Source organism: Cebus imitator, unplaced genomic scaffold, assembly GCF_001604975.1.
Source record: "Cebus imitator isolate Cc_AM_T3 unplaced genomic scaffold, Cebus_imitator-1.0 Scaffold170, whole genome shotgun sequence".
NCBI lineage: Eukaryota > Metazoa > Chordata > Mammalia > Primates > Cebidae > Cebus > Cebus imitator.
In genome coordinates, this window is record NW_016107485.1 from 168,291 (window position 1) to 178,809 (window position 10,519).

The 10,519-nt window shown below is 40.9% G+C and overlaps 2 protein-coding genes across 13 annotated transcripts in view; both read right to left on the minus strand.

Moving 5' to 3' along the window:
• SUPT16H (SPT16 homolog, facilitates chromatin remodeling subunit) overlaps positions 1–7,509 on the minus strand; it is a 34,899-nt gene extending 27,390 nt beyond the window's left edge. Inside the window, 1 exon segment of the mRNA XM_017544457.2 lies at positions 6,465–7,509. Within this exon segment, the coding sequence (XP_017399946.1) occupies positions 6,465–6,530 (66 nt within the window). The 5' untranslated portion in view covers positions 6,531–7,509.
• A 274-nt stretch (positions 7,510–7,783) lies between these two features.
• The window catches only part of CHD8 (chromodomain helicase DNA binding protein 8), a 69,378-nt gene continuing 66,642 nt past the window's right edge, over positions 7,784–10,519 (minus strand). For 8 of the 12 annotated variants that reach the window (XM_017544481.2, XM_017544480.2, XM_017544484.2 and 5 more), the window contains one exon: positions 7,789–8,760. In XM_017544481.2, the coding sequence (XP_017399970.1) occupies positions 8,197–8,760 (564 nt within the window). In that variant the 3' untranslated portion in view covers positions 7,789–8,196. Of the gene's footprint in view, positions 8,761–10,519 lie in introns of all 12 variants that reach the window. The other 4 variants (XM_017544483.2, XM_017544479.2, XM_017544482.2 and 1 more) reach the window with 2 other exon arrangements.

The following is a 10,519-nucleotide window of genomic DNA, read 5'->3' on the forward strand; positions in this document are numbered from 1 at the left end:
TGTGTATATATATATATATATATGTGTATATATATATATATATATATATATATTGGCATGAGGTTACGATGGAAGTAGTAGTAAGCTTTTTATTTATTCTTTTTTGAAACACAGTCTCACTCTGTTGCCCAGGCTGGAGTGCAATGGGACGATTTCAGCTCACTATGGCCTCTGCCTCCTGGGTTCAAGCAATTCTCATGCCTCAGCCTCCTAAGTAGCTGGGATTACAGGAGCATACCACCATGCCTGGTTAATTTCTGTATTTTTAGTAGAGATGGGGGTTTCACCATGTTGGCCAGGCTGGTCTTGAACTCCTGGCCTCAAGTGATATGCCCACTTCGGCCTCCCAAAGTGCTGACATTACAGGCATGAACCACTGCACTGGGCCCATCTTTTCTTGGGAAGTTCTTAGAGAAAATGTACTAAAGAAAAAACAAAGCACAGGCTCTTGGATATAGGGAACCCAATACTGGAAAGTCCCAAGGTTCAACAGGCTTAAAGAGCAACCTGTACAGATGGAGCAGGATAATGTGGGGGGTAGAAGTGGGGAGTGAGATTGCTTAAAAACAAATAGAATAAAATTCTATGAGTGTGAAAAATTTAGAATAAAAGATTGATAACATTATGAAAAACCTGTTGGAATAAAATTAAGGCTAGGGAGATTTTCTTTAAAGGAAAAAAAATTGAGGAAATCATTAATGCCAGGAAAAATAAAAAACTGTAGGAAAAAAAGGAATTAATCATACTTTATCACTTCACCCATCAGTGAAAATATGTATATGAACATAAAGAATGCAAATAGTAACTACTGATTTTACTAAAAACTATGGGGAAAAGTTATTAAGAAGGAGGGATATGTGATAAAGCAAGTGTAACAAAATGTTAAGTGTGTGATCTAGGTGGTGGATATATAGGGTTTACTTAAAACTCAACTTTTCTGTGTTTAAAATTCTTCATATCAATGTGTCAAGAGAAAAATGTTAAGGTATCAGGAGGTAGGGAAGTTGAAATGAGTGTGATGATACAAAAAAGTTAAATTCAGATCTACCATAACAGTTAATAACGGTTAAATTCACAAATCAAGAAAGCAGTATACATAGATATTATTTAGAAATATGAAAGAAACAAAAAAACTCAAAAGTGGTTGCCTCTGAGGTGATTTTATTTTAAGGCTTTTATTAGAACTATGATTTTGTTTAAAAAAACTATGTATATCTACTACTGATTAAAAATAATTTTAAAAGTGAGAGTTAAATAAAATATAATACAGGTGGTAAGGAATCTGCAAAAATTGTGAAGGTGGTATCTGGATGATAAAAATTGGAGAAATATCGCAGTAGAACAACTATCTTCTTTTGAACCAAAAGGATACTGTCTTAAAAAAAAGAAAATGTTTTTGCAGTCTGGTTATAGCTAAATACCCATATAATCAGTTACCACTGTTCACTGAGTGAGTACTATACACCAGGCACTATAGTTGGTAACAGGGATAAAAAGTAAAAATAAAAAGTAGAGCTCTAGGGCTGGGTGTGGTGGCTCATGCCTGTAACCCCAGCACTTTGGGAGGCTGAGGTGGGTGTACTGCTTGAAGCCAGGAGTTAGAGACCAGTCTGGCCAATATGGTGAAACCCTGTCTCTACTAAAAATACAAAATTAGCAGGCATGGTGGCACACACCTGTAATCTCAGCTACTCAGGAGGCTAAGACACGAGAATTGCTTGAACCTGGGAGGCAGAGGTTGCAGTGAGCTGAGGATGCATCACTGCATTCCAGCCTGGGTGACAGAGCAAGATACACTGTCTCGAAAAGAAAAAGAAAAAAAATAGAGAACTAGAGTATAAAAGCCGAGTAAGCAACATTTACAAATAAAAATCTCAATCTACCTGAGCATTTATTTCCATCTAACTCTTTCTGCTTAGCATTATTAAAAGGTTTCTTGGCCAGGCGCAGTGACTCACACCTGTAATCTTACCATTTTGGGATGCTGAGGTGGGCAGACTGCTTAAACCCATGAGTTTGAGACCAGTCTGAGACAATATGATGGAACCCTGTCTCCACAAAAAATACAAACAAGAACTGGTCAGGTGTTGTGGCATGCACCTGTGGTCCTAGTTATTTGGGAGTCTGGGGAGGTTGAGGCTGCAAGTGAGATGTGATTGTGCCACTGCAATCCAGCCTCAGCAGAGAGTGAAATTCTCTCTCCAAAAAAAAGAAGTTTCTCTATCCTACTGCAGAGCTGTTAAGGGCTGAGTGCAAGTGGAGGTAATCCACCATCTGAATGAAATAACAGGAAATGCCTATACAGCTGGCTTTCCCTATCTTTGGATTCAACTGAGTATTGAAAGTTAAAATGGCCAAACATTTTTCCATGTCATTATCCCCTAAAAAATAAGTATATTATTTACAGAGCACTTACACTGTCTTAGGTATTATAAGTAATCTAGAGATCAAAAATAATGAGAGGATATACATAGGCTATGCAAATCTGATGCCACTTTTTATCAATAACTTGAGCATTCTTTGATTTAGGTATCTAGGTATGTCTTGGAACCAATTATCGACAGATACTGATGGGAGACTGAATTAATATTTTTTTTTTTTAGAAATGAGATTTCTTTCACTATGTTGCCCAGGCTAGTCTTGAACTCCTGATGCAATCCTTCCACCTCAGCCTCTGAAGTAGTTGGGATTTTACAGGCATAAGCTACTACATATTTTTAAAAGTCTTTCCTGAGCCACAGAAGACAGCTGCTGAATCGTTAGAGAACAACCCAGAACAAGAAACAAAGCCACCATAAAAATCTGCAAAGAGCCAGAAAGCTACACTCAAGAGAAGCACCGACACTTTAATTCATTAGTTTCTTCGAAGGCATAGTTTCTTTTGGGGTCAGTCTTCCACATCCCAATCCGGACAGTTGGTTTAGAGTCACATGAATATGAGCATATGAATGTGAGTATTCCTTCTGAAAACAAATGCTTTTTGACATTTTATGGAATTCTTTGAGATAAAAGGCAGATGAATGAAGTCAAGGTCCACTCACAGCAGGATGTCCCAACAGGTAGGTCTCAAATGATTAAGAGATATGCCTGGATATTGTACCCCTCAGCCCTCAAAGCAGCTGCAAACCTGGGATGATAGATAACCTCTTTTGTTTCTCCCAATGAGCAGCACTAATCATACTACTTGGTTAAAAATAATCATAATCATGAAAAGGCTGGCAATTCCTGAATAAGGATCTAGTAAGCACAAGAGGACAAAGAAACATGCAGCCCACTTCCACGATCCATCAGTACCGCCTGGGATATTCTGATAAGTTGCAGAAATCCTTTCTGCTCTTAGCAGCTCTAACTTAAAAACTAAGAGGCAAGACTGGATCTAGACTTAAACCTCCAAGAGTCATAAAACAGTAGTACATTCTAGTCACTATTAAAGGTCTGCTGATTTTTGACTGACTCCATTTTCCTATCTCTAAAATGACATGATTTACTCAGATATAAGGCTTAATATTTTAGAAATTTCTATTCAGTTAAAAGTGCATAACTGCAATTGTTTTTAGGACGTAAGTTATGAAAATTATAATTGAGAAATAATTTTATTTACAGTAGCCTCAAAATATGTACCCAACTGAAAATTAACTTGCAAAGAGGTAAGGTTAGCTCCTACTCTTATTTTATTTTCCTACTCTTATTTTAAACAAAGGAAAGAAAAAGGTTAGTAGCTTATCCGTTCTCTACAACCTTGTGTACTTGTATTTGGAGTGCTGGAACTACCAAGTACAACCACTACAGCTTTTAAGGGCTTATAATCAAGAGTATCTGAAATTAAAAAGTGAGTGTGGAGCCCAAATCATTCTTTAGTTAATTTTAGTCATAATAGGGATTTTTTTTTAAAAGATGGAAGCTGATACAAGGCCTGGGATTTTTTTTTTTTTTTTTAGAGACAAGGTCTCATCCAGGCTGGAGTGCAATGGCGCAGTCACAGCTCACTGCAGCCTCAAACTCTTGGGTTCAAGGGATCCTTCTGCCTCAGCATCCCGAGCAACTGGGACTACAGGCGTAGACCACCATGCCTGGCTAATTTGTTTATTATTTGCTTTTTCTTTTTTTATAGAGATGGGGGGGTCTCATCATTTTACCCACGCTGGTCTTGAACTCCTGGCCTCAAGTGCTGGGATTATTACAGGCATGAGCCACTGTACCCAGCCAGGCTTGGAATTTTTACCATTAACTTCAAGTTATTCTATTTCAATCCCAGTTTTCTTATTAAAAAAGGAAAAGGCATAAAAGAGAAAAAAGTTATAAAACACACCTATATATCCCACTATGTTTCTGCTATATCCAGGAGGATAAGAAACCAGATTTATCCGAGAAAACTACTATCCCTGATTAAGTACATTAGAATGAAAGCACTGTAGGGTGAAGACTGCATACACAAAGAACTTTACAGGTGGGTTCTGGACATATTAACACAAAAGCAGAAAGTCTTATTCATAATAGCCACAGATTTTGTTAACTGGTACATTTTTACACAGATTTGGTTCATAACTTTATTTACACCATCAGTGTCTTATCAGTATCTAACATTTTCCCAAGATGATGTCACTAAGGTATTAAAAGGGCCAAAATAAATTTTAATGATTTTTGAGAAACAAACAAAAAAATGGTGGGTGGGGAATAACTTGCATGGATTTAAAGACTATCGTTTTATATTAGGTTTGGCAATATATCTTTAGGCCACAGTTAATCGTCATGTGGAATTTAGAGACACACATTAGCTTTCACGAATGGTATAGAGAGAATGAAATTATTTGATGAATCTGAATCACTGGGACTAGAAACAATTTTATATCAAAGCTGTATAGTTTCAGAGTTTATGGGTAGAAAAGAGGGTTTCAGATTTTTAGTACTTACTGATCATTAGAAAGTATCAAGGTTTTAAATATTCTTCTAACATAGATCATGTTTGAAAAATAATACGACAGTAAGACAAGCTGTAAAAAATCATTTGGTGGAAATTAATTAAAAAGTTTAAAAACTAGGTCGGGTGTGGTGGTTCATGCCTGCAATCCTGCATTTTGGGAGGCCCAGGAGGCGGATCACGAGGTCAGGAGATCGAGACCATCCCGGTCAACATGGTGAAACCCCGTCTCTACTAAAAATACAAAATTTAGCTGGGCGTGGTGGCGCACGCCTGTAGTCCCAGCTACTCCGGAGGCTGAGGCAGAAGAATTGCTCGAACCTGGGAGGCGGAGTTTGCAGTGGGCCGAGATCACGCCATTGCACTCCAGCCTGGGCAACAAGGGTGAAACTCCCTCTCAAAAAAAAAAAATTAAAAATTAAAACGTTCAGCATTCATCTAGCATTGAGTTCTTATTTTTGCTTTTCATAAAATGTAACTGAGAATCCTTTTTATTTTCAATTATCTAATGTATTTAGCCTCAAAAGATGAAACATGCACAGGCACCTTTAATATGAATGGCAAGCAAATAACCAATTTCAATGGCTTGGTTTTACTAGAGGATCAGTTTCAACCATAACTTACAAAGCTGAAATGAAAACGGATCATTTTTCTCAAAATGTTTTTCAGGTTTAATAAAAAAAAATCTTTATTAGCTGTATCTTCCCTTGATGACAGGATTCAGAGGCAAGACTTAAGTTAGTCAACTCAGACTGCATCACAGACTGCAACCCAATGTTTGCTCAAGTTAATATCCTAAAAATGTTTAAACTGTGGGCGTTTTTAAAGCAGCAAAACTGCCTAATCTTTAAAAAACTGAGAACTGCCACAGCTCTTTTTCTGAACACGTGCCCCGGATACGCAACCAAGGAACTAATAAGGCTTTAGGCATCGTCTTGTTTTGGTATTACTTTTGTCTGCAGGCTTTCAGCATTAGGTCTCTCTCTCTAACCCACACCAGGGCCTAAAACAGGAGGCGGTTGCGCGTGAGCAGTATTTCTTTTTTTAACTCCAGCAAAAGCCCCGCAAAGGATAAAGGCTAAGAGTCCGATTGGCATCCTCCTTGCCCTTCCATCTCTCCTTTACGAAGACGGTTATAATTCTGGCGGGACCAGGGGTGGAATATTGTGGTTCCGGAGGGACACAGTGACTGCGTGGGTGCGTGAGAACACCGCAGGAGGGGGCAGCAAGACGTGACCACAAAGTAGGAGGGAAGGATGTTGCCTCTTCTAGGGCGGGAAGACTGCGAGAGGTGCTGTGTTATGCATGATCAAGGCTGGCACGCGGGGTGGACGGTGATGGCCGCAGAACAGGGTGAATGCGGGGGATTCCCTGTTACGGGGCAGCGTTCGTGACCACCTCCCGTGAACGATTCAGGAGCAACGAAAAGGGGGAGACACTGAACCCAAGAATTCCCGACCGAAAAAGAAAAAAGGGCGCCGAGAAACAGGGTTATTATGGGATGGCTGAGGGGGCTCCCTAGGAAAAATTACGGGATCTTCCTCACCCGCCAATTGCTGTACAGTCTCTTCACTCGCCGATAATAAGCGTCTTTGTCCAGAGTCACAGCCATAGCCCCGGACACCGCTTCTCCTCGGGTTCCGAGAATCACGCGAGGTCCCGGCTCCGCCACCCGCTCTCGGCCCAGGAATCCCGCACTCTCCCAGTGACCCGGAAGTATCGACCTCAAAGATGCCCTTTCCGCTTCCGGGTCCCGACAGCGTTAGGGTTTTTTTTTTTTTTTTTTTTTTAATCCTCTCTTGGATGGGTAGGGGGCGGAGACAAAGAAAAACGGGGGAAAATCAACAAAATGTGCAATGCAAAGAGTCGATTTTCGCGGGGTTTTGTCGACTTCCCCACTGTGGCACGCGAAGCGACATCGTCACGTGACGGTCTGCCTCCGCCCTTAACTCTCAACCCAACCGCGGTTTCCAGGACATCAGTTTTTGCCGAGGCGGCAGCCACTAGGCGAAGCGAAGAAGGCGGTGCCTGCGCAGCCCCACTAGAGCTGCTGCGGGCGGGCGTAATAGCTCCACCCCATCAGCAAAGGAAGGGGAGCGGAAAGAGCGGGATCTAGCGTGGGATAAAAGTGGAAATACTACAGTGTAACTGGGCATGCGCCCCTCCTGGAAACGATGGGGATGCGAAAGCCTTTAACTGCTCCAGGACCGGAGGAATCTTGGTGCCAGGATGCTGGGTCAAGCGGTCCACCGGGACAGAGATCTCATACCAGGGAAATGAAGCCAAGCCCCGCGATAAACTACGACCCAAGCTATGGGAAGGAACCTAGCTTTCGAAAGGAAAATTATATGCCCAGGCTTTATCTGAGCAGTGAGATGGTAGGAGAAGTCAGAGGAAACAAATGACTTGAGGAGCTTCACAAACCTTTAGTTCCTTCCCACAACCCCAATCCCTTGAGCACACGTCATGGCAGCATCCTTCCAGTCAGCCAGTTACCCTGCTGCAGTTCATGAAAAGTAACACTATTCTATGCCTTCCCCCAAAGAACCGTTACTTCAGTAAATTAGAAACAAAATGTACATGGTTCCTGATGAAATCCTTGCTTCCTGTTTCTTCTAAAAACTTGGGAGTTTGAATCCGGAAGTTTGTCCGCCTTTTACCTTAAATAATTCCCTTTCCTTTAGCCAGCTGGACAGTCTACATTTACATATATACCCTTTAGAGAAGTACAAATGACTTAATCTGCCCTATCCAAGGTAATATAGTACTAATAGTACTGAACTTCAGGAAAGTGGTGCTGCAATTACCCACCTCCCAAAATCAGTACTCGCATTGGGTTTGAGCAAATATAGAACAAAGGAAGAGTGGAAAAGGATTAACTTAAATTTATTAATGCCAAGGGGAAGGAAGGTAACAGTTCCTGACCCTCCAGCTGTATCCACAGTTCGGCCAGGAACAGGCTCTGCCAGAGGCTAGGGCCAGCGCTACATAGTCTGTGGTTAATGGAGGTGACTAGGGAGGGGTGAGCGCACCAGCTGCTCTGGTCTCCTTTCCTTCCCCAGAAATGAGGAAGTGGTCATGTATTATTTTAGGAGTTCCCCTGCCCACCCAATCCTCTCATAAGTGGGAGCAATCAGGTACATTTTTTTTTCCTTTTCACCTCCTGGAGTCCTGGACTTCCCCACATCTCCCCTGCCCCTCCCACGTTTCCATAGTCCAAGGGCCAGAGTAAATGAAAATACAGCAGCGGCCCAAGCAATGGGGTCCATGCTGGGGCTTCAGTCATCAGCATCTTCACTGGAGTCTGAGTTGGCTGGCATCATAGGATCATCAATGAGTGAGAAGTCCCTTTCTGAGCTATCATAGCCCTGAGATAAATCATCATCATCTTCTTCATCCTCATCGTCATCCTCCTCAGGTTGCAGTGATGGCAACCGCAAGGTAGTACCAGAGGCGGTAGTCGCTGGTGAAGAGGGGTAGCCAGGGGCTCTCAGGCCTGGATGGTGATGGTGGTGATGGTGAGGGTGGGGGTGGTGGTGGTGGTGATGAAGCATGGTGCTGGAGTCTACATGAGGGGATGATGCTGCACCACCCATCACAAATGGCATAAAAGGCAAAGATGCAGAAGTGGCACTGCTGTGACCCAAAGATGACACAGACTGTAGGCCACTACTGCTGTGTTGGAACGTGTTGTGCAGAGATAGAGACCCAGTGCTTCCACCCTGCATGAGGGCCATCATCTTAGAAAGGTCTGGTCGCATTCTACGGGCCCGCTTCTTGCTGCTCTCTGGTGCAATAGGCCCAGGCAAAACCCGGTTGAACACCGTTTCAGTGTGATGACCCTGGGAGGAGGGAATAGAAGATAATAAAAAGAAAGAAAGAGGAAAAAGGAAAAGAAACCAAAGCCAACAGAGTCCTAGCTTACAATGCTTTTTTACTGAATGCACCTAAGAACAGGCAAAACAAGTATAGCCATCCTAGGCTTGATTGGTGGTAATGGGAAGGAGGAAATGCTGGGTTTAGCTGGTTGAAACATTCTGATATTGAAGTTAAGATTAATGATTTGGTACTGAAACTCATATGAGCTAGTTTTTGCTTGAGTATATTGTTATCTTTACTTCAGTCAATCATTTTATAAATGCTTACCTTTGTTATGAAGGGGTCTGGGTAAGACAATGAATGAATTAGTAAATGCACATTTAAAAATTCACTTAAGTGTCTACTGATGTCAGGTTGTTCACTTGTTCTTATTATGTGAAGTGCAGCACAACTATATTGACATTTATAATAATATCCTCTATTATCACATCAAAGCGGGGTAAATTCAAGACAGGTCAGAAAAAGACTTCTGGATGTCTAGAGCACCAAAAAAAACACAACAAAAACTCCTCAACAAATTTAATAAAATAATTTTTGTTTCACATTGATAAAAAACATATATCTGAATTTTAAATGGCTTCTCTAGATGTTCTGATTTAAAAATTCTGATTACGTTCATTGAAGCTAGAAGTTATTCCTATGGGTCCCAGGAATAATGTAGGGCTATAGATTCACTATCGATTCTATATTAAGAATTCTGGACTGGGCGCAGTGGCTTATGCCTGTAATCCCAGCACTTTGGAAGGCTGAGGCAGGCGGATCACTTGAGGTCAGGAGTTCGAGACCAGCCTGACCAACATGGAGAAACCGTCTCTACTAAAGATACAAAAAATTAGCCAGGCATGGTGGCACATGCCTGTCATCCCAGCTACTCAAGAGGCTGAGACTGGAGAATTGCTTGAACCCAGGAGGCAGAGGTCACAGTGAGCTAAGATCATGCCATTGTACTCCAGCCTGGGCAAGAAGAGCGAAACTTCATCTCAAACAAAAAAATAGCTGGGTGTGATGGCGCAAGCCTGCAATCCTAGTTACTCAGGCAGCTGAGGCAGGAGAATCGCTTGAACCCAGGAGGCAGAGGCTGCAGTGAGCTGAGATCATGCCACTGCACTCCAGCCTTGGTGACAGTGGGAGATTCTATCTCAAAAAAAAAAAAAAATGAAAAAATGAAAAATAAAAAAATTATATGCTACTCATATTAGGATTTTTCTGTGATTTTCTGTTATTTCTCAAGAGTTTCAATTAGCCTTCTAGCCACCGGCCTTTCCCATATCAACCATTCTGTTTATTGCACTCCTGTTCTCCTTGAGGATAACGGGGAAAACAGAAACATTCTTCCATAGTAACACTTCCATCAATATAAAAATAAGCTCATAAAGCTACATGTATTATATGTTTCAAATTTGTTAAATGCATAATTTACTTTAAAATTAATTTTGTTATTTTGCAAATATGCATTGATTGGGAGAAAAAAATTAATTTTGTTAAAAGATATTCCATGTGGTTATATAGACACATAAATACATGTGTGTACATTGCCTTCCATATCCATGGATTCAACCATCTGTGGATTGAAAATATTTGAAAACAAAAAACTAAAAAATAACAATACAACAATAGAAAATAATACAAATTTTAAAACAATACAGTGTAATAACTATTTGCATAGCATTTATATTGCATTAGGTTGTTTTTTTTTTTTTTTTTTTTTTTTTTTTTTTTTTT